The 24032-nt window shown below is 35.2% G+C and overlaps 1 protein-coding gene across 2 annotated transcripts in view; it reads left to right on the top strand.

Moving 5' to 3' along the window:
- Positions 1 to 23121, top strand: part of NELL2 (neural EGFL like 2) — a 314905-nt gene extending 291784 nt beyond the window's left edge. Inside the window, exons 18-21 of one of the 2 annotated variants that reach the window (XM_069489903.1) lie at positions 5204 to 5397; positions 6513 to 6689; positions 8143 to 8367; positions 22408 to 23121. In XM_069489903.1, coding sequence (XP_069346004.1) covers positions 5204 to 5397; positions 6513 to 6689; positions 8143 to 8367; positions 22408 to 22458 — 647 coding nt within the window. In that variant the 3' untranslated portion in view covers positions 22459 to 23121. The remainder of the gene's footprint in view (positions 1 to 5203; positions 5398 to 6512; positions 6690 to 8142; positions 8368 to 22407) is intronic. The other variant, XM_069489905.1, reaches the window with a different exon arrangement.
- The last annotated feature ends 911 nt before the right edge of the window (positions 23122 to 24032 follow it).

Genomic DNA, 24032 nt, shown 5'->3' with positions numbered 1-24032 from the left:
TTTGGTTAGTATCCTTGTACACCCTTTTCTTTGCATCTGAATGTGAATAGAAAAAGACACATACCTCTTCTGTCTATTTTACATTAAATTTTCAACCCCACTCACTTATTTTTTTAAAATTCTTTTTTATTTCAGCATATTACAGGCATACAAATGTTTAGGTTACATATATTGCCTTTGCCCAACCTAAGTCAGAGCTTCAAGCATGTCCATCCCCCAGACAGTGCACACTGCACCCATTAGGTGTGTACATACCCATCTCCTCCTCCCATCTCCCATCTGCTCGACACCCAATGAATGTTATTACTATATGTGCACTTAAGTGTTGATCAGTTAATACCAATTTGATGGTGAGTACATGTGGCACTCACTTACCTTTATATTTATGACCACAAATATGAAATGGATTGTATCAGATATCTATAGAGGGTAACAAATTACCCCCAAAACTTAGCAGCTAAAACCCAACATTATCTCACAGTTTCTGAGGGTCAGAAATCCATACACAGCTTAGCTGGGTACCTCTAGTTGGAGGTCTTTCAGGAGATTGCAGTCAAGCTACTGGTCAGGGATGTGGTCTTATCTTGAAGGCTTGTCTATGGTAGGAGTGGGGGAATGGGAATCTGTTTCCGAAGTCACTCATGTGGCTATTGGCAGACCTCAGTTCCTTAACACATGGACCACCCCACAGGGTCACCCCAAGATGTGAGAACTGGCTTCCCCTAGAGTAAGCAATACAAGAGAGAGCAAATGCCCAAGATGGGAGCCATAGTCTTTTTAAAACCTTATGTCAGATGTGACATTCCATCACTTCTCCCATTTTCTATTTGTTAGAAGTCAATAGGCCCAGCCCACATTCAAGGGCAGGAGATTACACATGTGGGTACTAAGTGGTGAGGATCACTGGGGGCCATTAGCACTGTCCAGTATTCTTCAGTTACATTCCCTTCCCACTCTAGGATACAACCATTTCATACTTTTTTTTTTTTTTGAGACAGAGTCTCACTCTGTTGCCCAGGCTAGAGTGAGTGCCGTGGCGTCAGCCTAGCTCACAGCAACCTCAAACTCCTGAGCTCAAGCGATCCTCCTGTCTCAGCCTCCCGAGTAGCTGGGACTACAGGCATGCACCACCATGCCCGGCTAATTTTTTCTATATATATTTTTAGCTGTCCATATAATTTCTTTCTATTTTTAGTAGAGATGGGGTCTCGCTCTTGCTCCGGCTGGTCTCGAACTCCTGAGCTCAAACGATCTGCCCACCTCGGCCTCCCAGAGTACTAGGATTACAGGCGTGAGCCACCGTGCCCGGCCAACAACCATTTCATACTTTCTACAGTCTCTTTGGATGTTGGATACCTCTTCCTTTCTCTTCATTATCTATCAATGGCCTATTTAACTGAGAGCACAGAAGTAGTAGAAAAACTAATTCTCTTTTCCACCAAAAGCCATACTAATAGGCTTACTCTCATTTATTTATGTATCCAACTGCTTTCCCTCCCTCTTGCTTTATTGGATGAAGTGTCCCTGCTTCTATCAAAGCTCAAACACTCCATTGTATCTTGCATCTCATCCTCTTTGACCTGCTTATGGACTTTGCCTTTGTGATATTCACTTTTGCTTCCATGTTATTAAATATTCTTTTTCTACTGCATCATCCAGCACACAATCTGGATTAGCAGCCATCTACCAGAACAAAACAAAAACAAATGAAAAGTAACTTCCCTTTACATCGCTTGACTCTCCAAACGTATCCCTATTTTCCTGCTCCCTTTAGAACAAAATTCTTTGAAAGAAGTTTCTATACTTGGTTATCTCTGCCTTCTTGGTTCCAGGGAAGGCTTTAGTCCCACTACTCCAGCCTATGCTTTTCTTTAAAGATTCCTAACAGTTTCCATCTTGCCAAATTTACTAGCTAATTGCTCTCTTCCTACTTAACCACTCAGGCATTTGAACCAATGGATCATTCTTTTCTCTCAAAACATGTCTCACAGAACATAACTTTTTTCACTTGGCTTTGGGGACACTGCTTTCTCTGGTTTTCTCCTTTCTCCTCCTACAGCTTCTGCTTTCATTCTCCAGAGTACTACATATTCAAATGCCCCAGGGCTCAGGCCTTGTCAAGCTTCTCCATCTATTCTCAATTCCTAAGTCAACCAGCTTCATGGTTGAAAATACCATGTATATATTTCTAATTCAGACCTCTGCCCTCACTGCAGATTCACATATCTAGTGGTCTACTAGAGATCTAAACTTGGATTTCTAATAGGCAACTCAGGCCTAATATAATTAAAACATAACTTTTGATTTACTCTCTAAATCTTACAGGTCTCTAAATATATTAATAGTTACCCAAACCTACAACTTAGAGTCATTGTTTCTTTCTTTCTTTTCCTAACACCTCACATCTAATACATTAACAAATCTCCTAATTCCAGCTTTCAAAATACATTCCTGATCTGACCACCTCTCACCACTGCTGCTGTCACCATCTTGGTATAAGCCATTATTACCTCTCTCTGGACCACTATAGCAGTCTCCAAACTGGTCTTTCTACTTCCACTCCTGACTCCCCTGGAGTCTTCTTTCTATAGCACCCAAAACAATCCTTCTAGAACTGAAGTCAGAACCTATCACTTCTCTGTTCACTCTCCCAGAGCCTTTACATCTCTTTCAGGGTAATATCCAAACCCTGATGATGTTTTATGATATACACCCTTGATTTTCTTGCCATTTCTCAAATATACCAAACTGATTCCTTTGCATGTGCTCCCCTTTGTGAAATGTCCTTTCCTGAGATCTTTGCATGGTCCTTCTTTCATTTAATTCAAATTGGCTCTTCCTTGGCTCCCAATTTAAAATAGCCTCCCATCTCTGACACTCTGTTCATTTACCTTGATTCTCTTTTTTTCATAGAAATTATAAAGTCTCCTGAAATTATAGTGCATACTTATTTGCTTGGTTATGCTTTAGAACATAAGCTTTAAAGATAACAGATTTTGTACGTTTTTCATCTACCATATCTCCAGTCCCTAGAACAGTGCCTGACACATAGTAGATGGTAAATTTATTTGTCTAATGAAAGAATGAGATGGATAAAAGAGATAAATGATAGATATATAGTTAATCTTTTAATCAGAAGCACATTAGGCACATAACCTATATTAGAATTTAGATATTAGTATGACATACAGTACGTATGTATGTAGTATATTAGAAGTAGATATATAGTAACATTCAGAATAAAACATAATTAGTGCATTCATGAATGTTCAGTCTAGGAAGTAACAAGGACAATTAAACCAAACTTAAAATAACACATGATAACTATGAAGATAGCAAAGTAAAGGATTCTATCAGACACTTACTTGCACAGAAAAGACTTTTTAAGGAACTTCCACAAACAGATAAATAGTGGAAAACTTTATTTAAAAAAAGCACAATTCAGAAAAGATGTTTCTACTATTATCTACTGATAGAGTTTATAAAGATTATCAGACAAATCTACTCTGTCAAAAGACAATGTGCTCTGAAGTATTCTTTTAAAAGAACCCGCCTGTGTTATTGTAAAAAAAAAAAGACATACACACAACTATCCATTTACTGAAATTTCAGTGATTTTTAAAATTGTAATATTAGTATTTAGAAGGATTCAGTTTTAAGAGTATGATTATATCTGAGAAGGTGCTATTTTTCTGTTGCTTGAAAAATAATAATAATAATAAAAAAAGTATTTCAAAGTGGACAAAGCCACACCAGTGGATTTACAATTACTCTGCAAGTATAAGATTCATGCTTGAAGGCATGAATAAATAACTGCACTGTGTCACTACTTCTTTGGCTACAGTCACGTGATATACAACATGTGTGTTTAAAAGCTGCATTCACACAAATTGTATGCTATTTTGCTCATCTGTTTATCTCAGAGGTTTAGACATTTAATCCCCACATAATGTGCCAGAGCGCCTTTCTCCCTGTCCATATCACCATTTCTACTGTGCCTCAGATTTTGTCTTTCTCTGGGACACATCCCAGGAATGAATATGTGGTGGAATTTCAGTATTTAAGAATTTTAAAATAGCCAAGATTTTATCTTAACTGGTCCATGTCTTCAGTTAATGTTGAAATCAAGTCACTGAAGAAAGATATTTACTTAACTCTTTCCTTAAAATCAACAAGAAATATTAGTGCCCTACTTAAAAGCAATACATTCCATCTTCTCTCTAACCCACTTCTCCCGCCGTGATTTAATTCTTTCTTCCTTGACCGTTATTCAGAGGAAACAGGTGAAATGGGAAATAACTGCTTACTGGCACTCATACAATATCTCTGAAATGTATTTTGGCTTGTGACTTTTAAATGGTGGGGATAAATTAAATTAGTTCCATCTCCTCTTATGGACTTAATACGTGGGCCAAGATACGTTTGCTTTTCATCTGTATGAAAATGCTTTAGGCCGTGATTACCATAAAATAGGTGAGGTCAGGTGAATAATGGGCAGTTGCCAATTGAGTCAGGCAGGAGACAAAATGGTAATCTGAAATGGAAAAGTTAGGAAGTGGTGGATTCTCGGTGAGAGAGATGGTAATTGCTGATGATTACTTGCCCTTCTGTGGGTGAGGGGCAAGGTCTAAGGACAGTGTGGAAACACCTGGACTATAAGGGAAGAGCACCTAGGCAGAACGTGGGAATGAATTTCCATGTGGGGTGGTACAACTGTGAGAACAGGGTTTAAAATTGAATAAAATGCCTTAGGGTTCCCATGACATTTCAGCTCCCACCAAGAAAGGATTTTCTGTAATCACCATTTTAACATTGGGGATGATATCCCCAATAAAGCATCATAGGCACTTTCAGAATTTCCACCGTTAAATGGTGTTTTGTTTGATAAATTAAGCCATATTCTTACTTTGAAAAAATATGAATGTTTCATAAAGACTAATGGTATTTACAGAGATATGAAAGTTGAAATTCTAGCCAAGGTTATCTAGTTTTTAAAATCAAACATGAAAATATTTTCCTGTGAAATCCCCAGATCATTAACATTGCATCGCTTTAGTCAGCATTTAATAGGAAATGCATGCCAGTAAGATGAAAATTAATTTACAGTTGAATGCTTTAAGCCTGGAGACAACTTGCCTGATTACAGTTGTTTGAAACTGAGCTTACTATAAGCACATTGCCTGCTGCTTTTTCTTGGTCATAGATATTGATGAGTGTGGGACCGGGAGGCACAGCTGTGCCAATGATACCATTTGCTTCAATTTGGATGGTGGATATGATTGTCGATGTCCTCATGGAAAGAACTGCACAGGGGACTGCATCCATGATGGAAAAATTAAGCACAATGGGCAGATTTGGGTGTTGGAAAATGACCGGTGCTCTGTGTGCTCATGTCAGGTTAGTATATATAAAACATTTTAATCAATTTTATTGAGTTGTAATTTGCATATATTAATATTTGAAGTATATAGCTTGATGAGTTTTGACAATGCATATATCTATTTGACCACCATGACAATTACTGGAACAAAACATTTCCACTGACTCAAATGTTGCCTATGTCCTTTCTTACTTAGTTTCCCATCCCCAGATCCAGGCAAACACTGCTTCCAGTTCCTGTAGAATAAATTTGTATTTTCTAGAGCCTCATATATTGGAATCATATAGTATATACTATTTTGTGTCTATCTTCTTTCTCTCAGCCTCATGTTTCTGAGATTCATTCATATTGTTACATCTATCAGTAACCCATTACTTTTTATTGCTGAGTAATATTCCATTGTATGGATATACTATATTTATCTATTCACATTAAAATTTTATTACTATGTTATTTTTTCCATCATCACAATATCATATTTGAATAAATGCATAAATGAAGTCAGAATGGACATGCTGTGACCCAAGAATGAAAAAATACCTATTTGGGCTATGTTGCAGTTTTAGAGAGGTATTCTATAATATGTACCCAGTTAATTAGAGACTTAAATTATAGTTAAATGAACAATATTATATATCAAAGACTCAGCTATCATGGAAGAAATTAAGAATAGTTTCTGTAAAAATGTAAAGTTTAAATTATTCTATAAATCTATCAATATATAAAATATTGACTAGCTACCAAATACTAACACACATGCCCTTACACCGAACAAAATTTACTTAGTATTCAAATTACCATACTAATGTACAAATACATGTATATTTATTTGTAAATACATGCATTTATATACACATAAGTGCTATGCAGTGGTGATCATTTTATACAGGTCATTTATGGAACATTTTTTCTGGTCAAGCCATTTGAGAAGTAGCATGTGGAAAGGAGATTGGAAGTCCTCTGGCTTAGGTAATTTCCACGTGGTAGCTATAAAATAGGATTTTAAAGAAAATTTATTATGTTGGGTAAATAGTGTGAATTATTTCAACTTCCAATCACCATCTGATATATATATGATATTAGTATATTGTGAAATAGAGGTTTTTGGTAACTGCTTTTTTTCTTTTTGCAGAATGGTTTTGTTATGTGTCGACGGATGGTCTGTGACTGTGAGAATCCCACAGTTGATCTTTTTTGCTGCCCTGAATGTGATCCCAGGCTTAGCAGTCAGTGTCTCCATCAAAATGGAGAAACCTTGTACAACAGTGGCGACACCTGGGTCCAGAATTGCCAACAATGCCGCTGCTTGGTAAATCTAGCTACGTGAGGTGGAGGGAAAGTTTAGGCCCAGAATCTAAATAGGAAAGCAACCTCGCCCTCCCCATACCTGACCACAGTGTTGGCAGTTACAAAAAGTGAGCCTGGTTAGGATGATGAGATGATTGTTACACAGTCAAGACAGAAGAAGGAGTATTCTGAGGTGGATGTGGTAGGCTGCATGGTGTATTCTTCCACTGAGAATAATCTCTCTTTCAAAAATATTTCTATAGTTCAAAAGAAGAAAACTCTCTCCTAGCTTCCCCAAACCCATCCAATTTAGGTATACGTAAAGACAATTATGGATAGAACAATGGAATTTATGAAAAAAATTATTTTTCCAAGTAGAACTTTTATCAACCCATTTCTATCGGTCATACTCTGACTCAAAAAACAAAACAAACAGCACATATATTTTTTTCCTTCTCAAGATTATGTCAATGCTTCTTATGGGCTTCTATTTTGGACATAATATTGATATGCAATAAATATGCATATGAATTGAATATTTATATATATTTGTGGAACTTTTACTGGAAAATACAGGTTAAAAAGAAAGCAAGGACTTGATAAAAAAAACACCAGTCTTTTTTCAATTGACCACATTTTTTGTTTGTTTGTAATGGTGTAAATGAAAAGGAAAATGGTCAATGTGTCTCTATAGCAGAAAGTTTCACAGAAGTTGCTACTTTTAAAGTCATGCCCAATTCTTTTCTATTCGTGTGAAGATATTTTCAAGGCAAAGCTTTATTGTTCCTTCGTTTTTATACTTTCGACCCAAAAATCAATTGAAATAGCAAGGTCAGTTTCTGTGCCTGAAGGCTGCTTTCATCTCCCAAACCATAAGATTCAGAATTTTGAAGAATATAGGAAACAGGTGGAAACTACATTTTTAAAAGATTCAATTCACACAATTTTCCCATGTGGAATAAAAGAGAGTGAAATACATCAAGAAACATATAAATGAACTAAGGAAAACTGTCACATTCCCTTCATGTTTCACTTTATTTTCTTGTATATGGACAAAACTTTCTTTATGCAAAAAGAAGTAAAGGGGAAGTTATAAAAAAGATCAAAAGAATGAAAAAGGCATCTCATGGGCAAAAAGTAAAATGTCTTCCACATTAAATCACTCTCCTTTGTCATGGGAAAGATAGGGGCATGCACATTTTGTTGTTATAAGAGAAATGATTTTTGCTTTTGTTTTATTATTGTTCTTATTTAATCCCTGAAGTTTGTTTAAAAATCCAGCTGCAGTATAGATATCATTCTGACAGGGCTTTTGTAGATTCCCTGCAAGATTCATGGGCTTGAGGATCTAAGCATAAATATCGATCAAATTAATTGAGTATTCAGTAAACACTGTGCCCCCCTCCTCCTTTCCCGCCTCCCTCCATCTCCTCCTTTCCTTTCCCTTTGCCCTTGCATGTCTGTTTTTCTTACAGCAAGGGGAAGTTGACTGTTGGCCCCTGCCTTGCCCAGATGTGGAGTGTGAATTCAGTGTTCTCCCCGAGAATGAGTGCTGCCCACGCTGTGTCACCGACCCTTGCCAGGCCGACACCATCCGCAATGACATCACCAAAACTTGCCTGGACGAGATGAATGTGGTTCGCTTCACCGGGTCGTCTTGGATCAAACATGGCACTGAGTGTACTCTCTGCCAGTGCAAGGTGAAGCCCATTAAATTTAAGCAGCGAACACTTGGCCGCTGCAGCCAGGGCTCATAGATGTTAATGTGCTTCATCGGGACAATGGGAAGCATTTTATTTTCCTATTTGTTATTCAAACAGAGGTGGAAGGAGTGCCGCTCAGCTTCATTAGCACCAAGGCTGAGGATACCATGTGCATCCTATGATGCATATTCAGGGAGAAAGAGAATGCATGGGCTGAAACCAGAACGCTCAGTTATTTTATACCAAGGTAGAAAGAAGCAAGCTATTTAAATTGCCCTAAGTGTCTAACTGCACACATCTTTAAAAAACTGAAACAACAAACTTCATGTTTCTTCTTTCATGAAGGAAGATAATATTTTATTGATTTTATCTGGTTCTTTTATAAGGTCTGTAAGATATATTGATGAAGTAGATTTATTACATTTTTCAAAGTGGAAATCAATGTGACAAAAATGGGCATATTTCTTCTTTTGAAAATCTTCTGTTCATATCTTTTGTCCCCTTTTTAAGGGGTCTGTTTGATTTTTTCTTGCTGATTTGTTTGAATTCTTTCTAGATTATGGTTATTAACCCTTTATTGGATGCATAGCATGTGACTATTTTCCCCTATTCTGAACGTTGTCTATTTGCTCTGTTGTTTGTTTCCTTGGCTGTGTAGAAAACTTTTAATTTAATCAAGTCCCATTTATTAATTTTTGTTGTTGCTGCGATTGCCCTTTCTAATGTCCAATAAACATATGAAAAAATGCTCAATATCACTAATCATCAGGGAAATGTAAGTCAAAACCACAATGAGATATCACCTAACCCCAGTGAGAATGGCTTTAATCAAAAAGTCCCAAAATAATAGATGCTGGCGTGGATATGGAGAGAAAGGAACACTTATACATTGTTGTATGGAGATTCCTCAAAGAACTAAAAGTAGACCTACCATTTGATCCAGCAATCCCAGTACTGGGTATTTACCCAAAGGAAAAAAAGTCACTTTATCAAAAAGAAATTTGCACTCCAATGTTTATTGTGGCACAATTCATAAGAGCAAAGATGTAGAATCAACCCAAGTGCCCATCAACTTATGAGTGGATTAATAAAATATGTTATGTGTATACCATGGAGTACTACTCGGCCATAAAAAATGAATTGATGCCTTTTGCAACAATCTGGATGGAACTGGATACCATCCTCCTAAGTGAAGTATTACAAGAATGGAAAAACAAGCACCACATGCACTCACTATTAAATTAGAACTAACCAATCTGTACTCATGTGTCCAGATGGAAGTAAAACTCACTGGTAATCATGCAGGTGGGATGGGAGAGGAGGGAATGAGTGAAATCATACCAACAGGTACAAGATACACTATCTGGGTGATGGGCACACTTATTTATAACTTTTGACTCAAGCAGTACAAAAGCAATCCATGTAACCAAAACATTTATACCCCCATAATATTCTGAAATAACAAAAAAAGGAAACCCACCCTCCAAAGAAAACAAAGTACAAGTTATCAAAAAACAAAACAAAAATGGGCATATTTCTTGTGGTCAGTTACATTTAGTTGAAAAATTTAAGATCTGTTGTTTACCATGTTTTATTTCTACAGTTGGAGAAAAATCATTATAAAGTTTTTTCTCATAGGAAAATAGAGCATTTTTTTTTTTTTTTAATAGAGATGGGGTCTCACTCTTGCTCAGGCTGGTCTCAAACTACTGAGCTCAAACAATCCACCCGCCTCGGCCTCCCAGAGTGCTAGGATTACAGGCGTGAGCCACCCCACCCTTCCTGAAAATAGAGCATTTTTGTGCCTTTTACTTCAATGAGAGCAAAAATGTAGATAATGTAAGCAGAGTATGTGGAGTTCATAGCCACAAAGTTGAAAAAGTTCTTATTTCATTATTATTTCTATGAAAATTTAGTAGTGGTTACTGCCCTTCATAGTCATAATTTTGAAATCAACACTAAAATTAAATAAATAATCTGAAGGCTTAAGAACAACACAAAAAAGCAGCGATGTCACATTTTTCTGAATATATCCTAGCCTGATATCTATAACTGTTGTTTTTTAAGTGAGCATGACCATTTTGTAAAATTTTTCAGTAGGGCAATTTAATTCAGTACAAATTCTTGCCAGGATGGCTTAATGTAACAAGACAAAGAATATAAAATGCTTTAAGCTTTGAGATAACCATTTTTATCTATTTCAAACCCAAATTTCTAGCTCTTTCAATCAATGCAATTTGTCAATCAAGCAAAGCTTTTTTGAGTGAACATTTACTGCTGTTTTCTGAAATGCATTAGAAAATTTGAAAGTTACTGTTACTAAAAGTTTCTAATAATATATATGCAATGTTCCTTTATATCCATTTAATATGAGTATACTTCAGAGTGTATATCTCAAAATTTTAGCACTAATGACTAACAGGAAAATACTTTCTGACATTTAATTACCAATAGAGTTGAGTCTTCTTACACCCTTTTTCTAACTGTTAGATTATTGTTCTGAGCAGTAACGACAAAAATACATACTAGATGATGGATGAAAATTAAATATAGCTCAGACAGGTACGTTCAGCAAGAAAAATGCATTCAGTAATAGGCAAGAAAACATTAAACAATTATTTTGGGGGGGTAAAGAGCATGAATGAGCTTGTCATTCACTGCCTTATAAATGACGACTAGAATCGTTCAGCTCTTGGTACGAATGTACTCCAGGAAGTGTATTTTGATATTAAAGTCATTTCTTCTTGTCACATAAGTACTGATTCTTAGAAGTTGCTATTAGATGCCATTTCCGTTTTCTATTATTATTAAATATAAGCTATAAAAATATGCTCAGATTTATCAAATTTATCTGAAATAGTCATTTTTATTACATTTATTTTCTGTGATTTTGAAAATAAAGTTTATGCAAAACAGGCTCTGGGTATTGCATTGGAGATGTAAGCATTCTTCACAATTTGGTGCTTTCATAGCACTGTTTTTACTTACTACCTCCTTATCCTACTCCACCCTGAGTTTAGTTTTAGTCAATAAATACAAACTGGGTTGGGCATTGTGCTGGTACAGGGGTATAATGTTAAGCAAAACTAGGCACAGTCATTTCTAGAAATTATTGTCTAGCAGCTTATTGTCTAGAGCTATACTGCTCAATAGTCATTAGCCACATGTGGCTGTTTAAATTAATTAAAATTAAATAATAGAAATTCAAATTTTTTTAGATGCACTAGCCACATTTCAATTGCCCAATAGTCACATGGCTACTGGCTATCATATTAGATAGCACATGTGGAAAACATTTTTATCATCACAAAATGTTTTATTGGACAAAGCTGTTCTAGAGATCAAGAATGCAGTCTCTGGAACCAGACTGCCTGAATTCAAAGCCTGATCAACCACACTAACTATACAACCTCAGGGGATGTTCCTGAATCTCTATACAGCTCAGTTTTCTCACCTGAAAAATGGGAATAATAATAGTACCTACCTGGGAATGGTGTTAGTACCTACTTGAGAGGGTTGCTGTAAGAATTAAATGAGATGATCCATACACAAAGTTTCTTACAGCACTCAACACATTCAGAGTAAGCACTCAATAAATGCTGGCTATTATTATTATTGATAGTGGAGTATATAGACATTAATAAAGTCATGACACAGATGAAGACAACATTACAGCTGTGACAGATCCTCTGAAGGAAAGGTGCACTGTGCTAGGAGGATGTACAACATGTGAACCAACTTACCATGAAGTAACTCAGTAAGATGAGTTCTAAGAAATAGGAGTTAGCTGGGTGGAACAGGGTAAGATTTTTCCCTTCCCTTTTTAAAGGTGTCTTCAAATTTAATTTGCTTAGATCTAAGAAAAAAAGATTTCTCCACTTAGAAGTTAAACTCTTAAGTCAAAAATGAATTAATGAGATATCCTTTTCTTAATCTAGTAGAGAAGTACCCTTTGGTCAGAGTGTTTTCAGCTTCAAACAACAAAAAGGGATGTATCTAGTTGAGAAGTAAGGAGGGAGGAGGGATTAGAAAGGCCTTTCCTTTAATAAATAATCACTGAGCAGGAAATTTTGGAAATTAGAAACCAGGGGGCCATTTTAACTCCTAGGGAGACTCTAGATATAATGCTGAAATAATTGAGGTACAGAAAAAAAATAGAGTTTTATAGGATAAAGCTCCTGACTTCCTAAATTTTGCCCTTATCTATAAAAAACTGTTGAAGTTGTGAAAGTGGATCTGTGTTCTAACATTAGAATAAATTACTATATCTATCCGTGGAAACAAATAGCTATATATGAGCAACATCATAACAAAGCTTTTAATATATGATCAGGAGAGCTTTTTGCAAATCAATGGAGAAAAGATTATTCCATAAATAATGGAATGACTAGATAGCAATTTGAGGTAAATAATTTTATATAGTACAATATTATATATCAAAACAAATTCCACATGGAGAATGTTAAATATTAAAAATAAATCAAAACAAATATAATTAAATATTTATCAAAATTCTAGAAGGGAGATGTCTTTTTTAACTTAGCAGTGATAAAATATATCTCAAAGAAAAAAATTAGAGCTTCTATGGATAAACAAAATTAGCAAAATAAAAAGTCACAAATGGAGGCTATGAAAATATTTTCAGCATATTTGATTTCTTTATTAGATTAAGAACATATAAAAATAAGAAAAGCACTTATTTTCCCATAAATAAATCACCAAATGATGAATAAACAATTCCCAAAAAAATACAGCTATTAAAATAAGAGAGGAAGTCATTCAACCTTTAAATAATTAAAACTTAAATGATTTGCACCTCTTATCACTCACAAAAATCAACTCATGATGGATAACTGACTTAAACCGAAGGCATAAGACAGTAAGAATTCTAGAAGAAAATGTTGGAAGAACTCTCATAGACATCGGCCTAGACAAAGAATTTATGAAGACCCGAAAAGCAATGACAGGAACAACAAAAATAAATAAATGGGACCTGATCAAATTAAAAAGCTTCTGCACAGCCAAGGAAACAATCATTAGAGTGAATAGATAACCTACAGAATGGGAGAAAATATTTGCATGCTATGCATCCAAGGAAGGACTGATAACTAGAATCTATAACGAACTCAAGTAAATGAGCAAGAAAAAAAATCAAACCCCATCAAAAAGTGGGCAAAGGAGATGAACAGAAACTTTTCAAAAGAAGATAGACTAATGGCCAATAAACATATGAAAAAATGCTCAACGTCTCTAATCATCAGAGAAATGCAAATTAAAACCATGATGAGATATCACTTAACTCCAGTGAGAACGGCTTTTAACAAAAATTCCCAGAACAACAAATGGTGTGGATGCAGAGAGTTAGAAACACTTATACGCTGCAGGTGGGAGTGCAAACTAGTGCAACGTCTATGGAAAGTAGTATGGAGATACCTCAAAGAACTATTAATAAAAGTAGAACTACCATTTGACCCAGCAATCCCAATATTGGGTATTTACCCAAAGGAAAAAAAGTCATTTTATCAAAAAGAAACTTACACTACAATTTTTTATAGCAGCACAATTCACAATTGCAAAGATGTGGAAACAACCCCAGTGCTCATCAATAATGAGTGGATTAATTTAGTTTTTTAAAAAACAAAATTTATATTTGCTTTGATTGAAATGTACATATACATTTAAATTAAAAAAACTTAAATGTAAACTAAAATTATAAAAGATTATTTTCACATTCTGTACGTTAAACTTTTACAGCTTCTAATGCTGGCAGAGATGTACAGGAATTGTTATTCTTAGGCACTGTTAATGTCATTGAAATATACATATCAACAGCCACACACTCACAACCCCCCCCAATATACACACACAAATATCTTTTTCCCTTTAATCTCAGGTCTGAGAACCTAACCTAAGGAAAAAACTATAAAATGCAATTATTATATGATACATTATACTTGTTTACACGCACATATCTTTTTCCCTTTAATCTCAAGTCTGAGAACCTAACCTAAGGAAAAAACTATAAAATGCAATTATTATATGATATATTATACTTGTTTATATATATAATATCATATTGCAATTACATATATAAATAAATGTTATTCAGCCATCAGTATAATAGCAATGGTTATAATAAAAGTTAAGATAAAATTATGATGTATAATTACATTCACTTTGACTGCAATAAGACTGAAAATAAAGGAAGATGGACTCTACTATAACATCCTAAAATATTGATAATAATAGGATAAAAATATAAATATTACTGAAAATTAAAAGTTGACTGTCTTCTAACCTTGATTTTTACAGTTTAGTATGAAGAGTGACATTTTGACTTCTTTATCAATCAATATAGCCAGAAATAGGAAGGTCTTAGGGAAACTTATTTTACTGTGTTACTGTGTAAGAGTAATTATTTTTATAATTAGTTTTGATAGCAGGTGCATATTATTCCTAGTAGTTAGACTAGGTTTCAGTGAGTGCTTTTAGTTTTTATCAAGGTCAGATTTAGTACAATGAAATTCACAATTAATTGTGTAATTTGATGAGATTGATAAATCAAAATACAGAATATATGCAATACTTTAGAGGGTACCTTGTGTCCTCTTTCAGGTAATACCTACTTCCAATAGGCAACCTTAATTTTATTTCTTCATAATATAATCATTCTGCCTATTTTAAAATTTAATATAAATGGAATCACATAGTATGTATTCTTTTATGTCTTCTATTAGATTGACCATTTTATTATTATGTAATATCCCTCCTTATCTCTGGCAAGGCTTCTTGAATTGAAATCAATTTTATCTGATTATTAGCCACATAATATATTGTTTTGATCCATCTACTTTCATACTACCTATGGTTTTATACTTAAAGTACATTTTTAGTAGATGATATATAATTAGTTCTTACTTTTTATCCAGTATGATAATCTGTGTCTTCTAACTGAAGTATTTGTTTAGTCTATTTACATTTTTTGTAATTTTTGACATTGATGGATTTAGGGCTGCCATTTTGCCACTTGTTTTCTATTTGTGCCATCTATATTTCATGCCACTATTCATCTATTCCTGCCTTCTTTTTATTTAATAACATTTTTTATTTTATTCTATTTTAATTGTTCTTTTGGATTTTAAACTATAACTCTTTATAGTATTATTTTATTTATTGTCCTAGGGATTACAATATATGTCATTAACTTATGATTAGATTTAATATTATACTATTGATATAAAATGTAAGAACTTTGCAATAGTATAATTTTATCCCATCAGCCTTTATGCTATAACAATCATATTTTTTACAACTCTATTTTTTACAATTCTATAATTCCATGTTACTATTTTTAATCAGTTATATATCTTTTGGGGAAATTAAGAGAAAAATGATATGTTTCATATTTATCCACATATGGTAGTCCCCCCTTATCTGCAGGGGACATGTTCCAAAACCCCAAGTGGATGCCTGAAACTGCAACAGTACTGAACCTATATATACGATGTTTTCTCCTATGCATACATACCTATCATAAAGTTTAATTTATAAATTAGGCATGGTAAGAGATTAACAGCAATAATAAAAAATAACAATATACTGTAATAAAACGTGAGTGGTCTCTCTCTCTCTCACACACACACACACACACACACACACACATACAATATCTTATTGTACCATACTTACCTATTTTTGGACCACAGTTGACCACAGGTAACTGAAACCTCAGAAAATGAAACTGCAGATAAGGAGGAACTATTGTTTTTACCATTTCTGGTGCTTTTCATTCCTTCTTGCATATTGGAGTCTCCATCTGGTGTCATTTCTCTTCAATTTGCGTAACTTCCTTTAGTATTTTCAATATTGCAGGCCTGATGGTAACATACTCTCTCATTTATCAGAAAGTGTCCTTATTTTTGAATGATATTTTTACTGCATGTGGAATTCAGGATTGACAGATTTCTTACCAGCACTTTAAAGGTGATATTCTATTGTTTTCTAGTTTCCATTGTTTCTGATTCAGCTATCATTTGTATTTTTCTTTTCTTGTATGCAATATGTCCTTTCTCCTTTGACAATTTTCTATGCTTGGTTTTTTACAGGTTTGACTATGATGCAGTTAGATCTCATGTTTTTTGTCTTTATCTTCTTAGTATTTGCTGAGCTTTTTGGATATCTAAGTTGATGTTATTTCAGGAAAAGTTGAGCCATTGTTTCTTTCTTTTTATATATATATATATTTTTTTATTTCAGCTTATTATGGGGGTACAAAAGTTCAGGTTATGTATATTTCCCATGCCCCCCCCCCCATCCCTCTGAGTCTGAGCTTCAAGCGTGTCCATTCCCTCGACAGTGCACATCGCACTCATCATGTAGGTATACACCCATCCCCGCCCCCCACCCCCATCCCCCCGAGTCAGAACTTCAAGCGTGTCCAGTCCCTAGACAGTGCACGTCGCACTCATTACATAGATATATACCCATCCCCTCCCCCCACCCCCATCCCCCCCAGTCAGAACTTCAAGCGTGTCCATTCCCCAGACAGTGCACATAGCACTCATCAAGTAGGTATACACCCAACCCTTCCCCCCAGCCCCCACCTCTGTCCAATACCCAATTGGTGTTATTCCCAAATGTGCACTTAGGTGATGATCAGGGAAACCAATTTGCTGGTGAGTACATGTGGTGCTTGTTTTTCCATTCTTGGGATACTTCACTTAATAGAATGGGTTCCAACTCTCTCCAGGAAAACCAAAGAGATGCCATATTACTGTTATTTCTTGTAGCTGAGTAATACTCTATGGTATACATATACCACATTTTACTAATCCATTCATGAATCGATGGGCATTTGGGTTGTTTCCACATCTTTGCAATTGTGAATTGTGCTGCTATAAACATTCGGGTGCAGATGTCTTTTTTATAGAATGACTTTTGTTCTTCTGGGTAGATGCCCAATAATGGGATTGCTGGATCGAATGGTAGGTCTACTTGAATCTGTTTAAGGTATCTCCATATTGCTTTCCACAGGGGCTGTACTAATTTACAGTCCCACTAGTAGTGTATGAGTGTACCTGTCTCTCCGCATCCACGCCAACATGTGTTGTTTTGGGACTTTTTGATAAAGGCCATTCTCACTGGAGTTAAGTGATATCTCATTGTGGTTTTGATTTGCATTTCCCTAATGATTACAGATGTTGAACATTTTTTCATTTGTTTGTTAGCCATTCTTATATCTTCTTTGGAAAAATTTCTATTCATGTCCTTTGCCCACTTTTTGATAAGGTTGTTCGATTTTTTCTTACTGATTTTCCTGAGTTCTGTCTGTCACATTTTCTCTCTCCTAGTTTTCTGGGACTCCAATTACACATGTGTTGTTTAGATTATTTAATTATCCTGAAGGCCACTAAAGCTCTATTTTTTATTTCACTCTTTTTCTCTTTGTTTCATAAATTGGATAATTTCTATTGCTTTGTCTTCAAATTTACTGACTCTTTCTTCTGCCACCTCTAATCTGCTGTTGGGTCCATCAACTGAATTTTTTTTTCTTTTCAGATATTACGTTTTTCTGTTCCAGAATTTCCACTTAATTCTTTTTATAGTTAAATTTCTCTCCTGAGATTTGCCATCTGTTCATTCATCATGATCATCACTTTATATGTCTTTGAACATATTTAAAATAGATACTTTGCAGTCTTTGCTTACTAATTAAAACATCTGGATTATCTTTGAGTCACCTTCTGTTCACCACTTTTTATCTTGATTAGGAGCTATATTTTTGTTTTTCTTCACATGTCTATTAGTTTTTATAGTATATTGGATATCATGGATGATATCTTCAGTAGACTCTAAGTCCACTTGGCTTCCTCTATAAATTACTGGCCGATCACCTTTTACACTTATGGCAGCTTAGCTTTACCCTTTTGAGGTGGGTCTATTTCAAATTTACCTTTAGTTTTAGGGTGAACCTCTTAATCCTTAGGTATTATTTTGTTCCTAATCATGGCCCTTTTTGGCTTTCAATGAAAAGCTTGAATTATTTGATTGTTTTTCTTTTATTTTTAGTTGACACACAGTAATTCTACATATTTATGGGGTACAGAGTGATGCATGTATATCATGTGTAAAGATCAATTCAGGATAGTTAGGATATTCATCACCTCAAACATTTACCATTTCTTTGTGTTGGGGACATTCAAAATCCTCTCTTCTAGCTTTTGAACATACTTGACTATTGTGCATAGTGCTGCAATAAACATGAGGATACAGATATATCTTCAATATATTAATTTTCTTTCCTTTGTGTAAATACCCAGCAGTAAGGTTGATGGATTATATGGTAGTTCTATTTTTAGTTTTTAAGAAATCTCCAATACAGTTTTCCATAATGGCTGTACTAATTTACATCCTGCCAACAGTGTATACAAGTTCCCTTTTCTCCTCATCCGTGCCAGCATTTGTTGTTTTTTGTCTTTTTGATAATAGCCATTCTAACTGGGGTAAGATGATATCTCATTATGGTTTTGATTTTCATTTCCCTGATGATTAGTGATAAGCATTTTTTAAATATATTTTTTGGCTATTTTTATGTCTTCTTTTGAGAAATATCTATACAGATCCTTTGCCCATTTTTTAACTGGATTATTTAGGGGTTTTGCTGTTGAGTTCTTTGAGTTCCTTGTATATTCTGGATATTATTCCCTTGTCAAATGAATAGTTTGCAAATATTTCTCCCATTCAACAGGTTACCTTTCATTCTGTTGTTTCCTTTACTCTGAAGAAGCTTTTTGGTTTGAGATAGCCCCATTTGTTCATTTTTGTTTTTGTTGCCTGTGCTTTTGTGGTCTTACCCATAAAATATTTACCTAAACCAATATCCTGAAGAATTTCCCCTATATTTTCTTCTAGTAATTTCGTAGTTTTGGGTCTTTTAAATCTTTAATCCACTTTGAGTTGATTTTTATATATGGTGAGGGATCAGGGTCTAGAGAAAACTTGAATTGTTTATCAATCCTTTCTAACTTGGAAGGACACAGATTTTAAATGCTGCTATATATAGTAAACAGCATCTGAAATCTCGGCCCAGATCTTTCAACCTTTCAACAGTGGCTCTCTGACTGTCTCCTTTGAGTCTCTTCTTTAATTCAAAGACCCACCAAGGATTTGAGGGAAGTTTATGTGCTGATTCACTCTCTCTTTTGTAGCTATTTCCCCCTTAATTTCCAGACACTCTGATAGCCCTCAAGCTGTCTGCTGACAGCTCAGGCCTATAAGATTTTGGCATTCTGCTTGAGTTATAGTTATCTCAAGCTGCACAGAATAGGGAGTGCCCTATTCGTAAGGGGAATACCAAGTAAGAAATGAATCTCACACAGTGCATTTTCCTTCTTCCAAAGATTGAAACTACTTTAGTGTCTGCCTAATGTTCACCATTGCTTTCAACTGTTATTTTTATATTTTGTCCAAACTTTATAGTTGTTATCGATAGGAGGGTTAGTCTTAAATAAGAATCTATGCCATTACTCAAACTGGAACTCCAATGGGGTGTTTTATTAATCATTCATGTATAAACTATTCTTTCATAATTAAGGAGCTGTCATTGATTTAGTTTGTAGAGCATTTATCCTTTTATAGCAGAACATATTGATACGGAATAAGAAAAACACTCCAGGAAGATTTTGGGACAAAAACAGTCCCTTCCTAAAACATACTTAGAGGAGCAATACTAATGACTTCTTCCACATAAGCTTCTAATGGTAATTGTACATAACCAGTGGTAGAAGGCTCCAGAAATTCCCTAACTCTATTTCTGCTCAAAAGCCATACAGGGCTGGCTCACACCTATAATTCCAGCACTTTAGGAGGCTAAGGTGAGAGGATCACTTGAGGCCAGGAATTTGAGAACAGCCTGAGCAACATAGTGAGAGCCCCGTCTCTACAAAATAAATAATTATTCAGGTGTGATGGCACACACCTGTAGTCCCAGCTACTCAGGAGACTGAGGCAGGAGGATTGCTTGAGCTCAGAAGTTTGAGGTTGCAGTGAGCTGTGATGATGTTACTACAGTCTAGCCCAGGCAACAGAGTGAGACCCTGTCTCAAAAAAAAAAAAAAAAAAAAAAAATCATCCATACAGCTTGAGGAACTAACTAGTATCAGTTCTCAGGAACTGATACACTTATCATTTCATTAGGCCAGTGAATTAGGAAAAATCATGTAATCAGGTTATGGTCAGAAAACCTATGCCTCTGAGCATGATGACACAGCTTTAAAATGCCACTAAAGGTCTAAGGCATGGTTGAGTCTCTCACTGCCAGAATAAGAACTCTGCTTAATAATAATTTTGAAAGGATGAGGATTAGGATAAATCAATATTATTCTTCTTGGGTATATACTGGCTTTTTCCCTCATTTGGTGTGCTTCAACAAAAGCTAGAGTATCAAAACCTTTTTTTTTTTTTTCCAAGTTTCATCTTATGGAAACAAAGACACCTTATTTTATCATATTAAAGTATAATACATTTCAATCATCAAAAGTCAATTATCTGAGAGAAAATATAGAATAGAGGATGAATTTTAGAGTCAGACTAGCCTGAGTTTTAATCCTAGCTCTACCATTTATTAGCTGTGTGATTTTTGGACATGAAGTATAAGCTTTCTGATCTTCAATTTCTGAATATAAAATGTGGAACTATGAATAGTGAGCCCACTGGGAATACTGTGAGGTTGAAATTAGATAATGTATTTAAAATGCCTGGCAAAGTGTCTGACACAGAGTGCACTCTCAAGCAGTAGGATATTATCATCATTACAATTACAGTTATGGCATTAACATTATTATTATTACTATTAGTTAGCTGGTTGAGAAACATTAATAGTGCAAGGACTCAAAGAATAAGATGTGCATTTTTTCTTCTTTGTATTATACTAGATTGTTTTGCTGCTTTATTATGAAAACTAATTATGCATATCTAGCCCTTACCTTCCTACCTCTCCTATTTCATCTCTATACTGATTTCTTCTCCAGCTTAAAATTCTTACCCAGACATTTTTTTCAGTTTCTTAACTGCACAAAACTCTTCTTATTTCAAAGCCTCTCCTCATGCTGTTCCCTTTGCTTTTGGCCTACCTTTTCCTGCAACTGTATTCAGGTCTTGGTTTAAATATTAACTCTACAGAGAAGTCTACCCTAGCCAATCTTTTATTAACCTCATAACACCATCTAGTCTATTTGTCTGAGTTGATTTGGGCTGCTGTAACAGAATACCACAGACTAGGAGGTTTAAACAATCGAAATTCATTTCTCAAAGTTCTAGAGGCTGAGAAATTCATTTTTCACAGTCCTAATGTAAGTTGCTGACAGATCCGGTATCTGGTAAGGGCCCTTCTGGTTGAAGATGGCCATTTTCTCATTGTATCCTTACATGGCAGAGAGCAGAGAAAGAGGAAGCAAGCTCTCTCATGTCTTTTTATAAAGACGCTAATCCTATTCATGAGGGCTCCACCCTCACTCCCTAATCACCTCCTAAAGCCTTCACCTCCTAATATTATCACATTGGGGGCTAGGATTTCAACATATGATTTTTGAAGGAACACAAACATTCAGTACATAGCACCTTTCTAGCACTTTTCACAATTTTTGATTATATGTTTGCTTGGTATTTACTAGTTTTCTCCACACAGAAACCATAAACCCTGCCCTATAAGGGTAGTGACCGTGTCTTCTTTATTTATTAATGTACCTAGTGCTTAATATACTCAATACATATTTTGCAAATACATAAATAAAAGAACAAATGTGATACGAGAGGATGCCATGGGGTAAATAAAGCCAGTCTATGACTACCACAAATAACTGGATATAATAATTGGTTCTGCAATAGTAGAGTCATGAAAAGTGACCAGATTATTGAACTCTCAGGAATGCAGAAATAAATGATACAGTTGTGTTTGTATGTACTAAGCAAGAAATGTGAGCATTTTCCAATGACTTAAAAATTCATACTCCTCTTTTCTTTCCACTTTTTTTTTTCTAGAATGGCCACATCTGTTGCTCAGTGGATCCACAGTGCCTTCAGGAACTGTGAAGTTAACTGTCTCATGGGAGATTTCTGTTTAAAGAATGTTCTTTCATTAAAAAGACCAAAAAAAAAAAAGTTAAAATTTAAATTGGATGATTTGTGGGCAGCTAAATGCAGCTTTGCTAATAGCTGAGTGAACTCCCAATTTTGAAATTTGTGGAGCTTGAAAAAATCACAAAAGGAAAATTATTGGGGCAAAATTAGACCACAAGACAGCCTCTGCTGTGTCCAGCCTCACCTTGTAGAAGAATGGGTGTGGAACACACACCTTGAATTGACCCTTGAACAGAAAGCCTGAGCCCACTGGAGTTTTGAAAGCCTCCAGCTTCACTGGTGCAGAAAATATTCCACTAGATCAGAATCTTCACAAATCAGTTAGGTTCCTCACTGCAAACAAATGAAATGTAAGGCAGTGAATGAATTATATTTTCAGAAGTAAAGCAGAGAAGCTATAACATGTATGTACAGTACACACTCTGAAAAGAAATCTGAAACAAGTTATTGTAATGATAAAAATAATGCACAGGCATGGTTACTTAATATTTTCTAACAGGAAAAGTCATCCCTATTTCCTTGTTTTACTGCACTTAATATTATTTGTTTGAATTTGTTCAGTATAAGCTTGTTCTTGTGCAAAATTAAATAAATATTTCTCTTACCTTATAACACTGTGTGAGTCTGAGTGTCTCGCTTAATGCGTTCCTCTTTTCTATAGGTGGTTCAACAGGCAAATTGCTTTCCAGTTCTGCTGATGAAAAACTCCCACTATGCTATTTCCAAATTGAAAGTTGATTTTCACTGAATTATATACCTAAGGGAGGGGGCAGGAATGATGGGTACCTTTGTTCTGCCTCTCTGGATCTTCAATTTCTATTCTACCCTATTCTGTATCCTGGAGGGCTGACCTACAGAGACTGTCTTAATGGGTCCTCTTGATTCTTGTCTGGTTTCGGTTATGCTGCAGTGGGAACACTGGCAGCATGCCAGAGGCAAAGTTTGGATATTTACTCTGCTGGCTCCCTTCCTGCCAGGTCACTACCATGATTGGCTGTCGCCTTACTGATGGCTCCAACCCCTGACAGGTGGCTCTCTCTGTTCCACCACCCTCTCCAGGTTCTGATAACTTTGTCCTTCTTCTACATGTATCTTCTGACTTAGGGATAGTAACAACTCTGGCTGTTCTGTCTTTAGGAGGTACCTCCTCTGTTTCTTCTTGGTTTCCCTATTTCCAGTCACATGTTTATAAATGGTCCCTTTGTTAAACTTTTTAATTAGCCAGCTTGAGTGTGCCATCTGTTTCCTGCTAGGACTCTGACTGATGTACATAAGGAAGGGAGTATGTGAGGGCCACGAATGTCTTCATAAATTTGTCCTTCACATTTTGATATAAAAATTTAAAGACTTTCAATTTTAGGAGAGATGATATTACACGTTAAATTTTTTGATGCACTAGGATCTCAGGGGGAATAAAAGAGTAAACAGGCTGAAACGCAGTAAAGGAAGTTAACCCAATATTGCCCTATTCTTATGTTTTATGATGTGGTGAAAAGGAAATACAAATATTGTCAATTTATTTTTAG

Source organism: Eulemur rufifrons, chromosome 16 (genome assembly GCF_041146395.1).
Source record: "Eulemur rufifrons isolate Redbay chromosome 16, OSU_ERuf_1, whole genome shotgun sequence".
Lineage (NCBI taxonomy): Eukaryota > Metazoa > Chordata > Mammalia > Primates > Lemuridae > Eulemur > Eulemur rufifrons.
The sequence above is the reverse complement of the archived record's forward strand: the minus strand, read 5'-3'. Positions and strand labels throughout refer to the sequence as shown.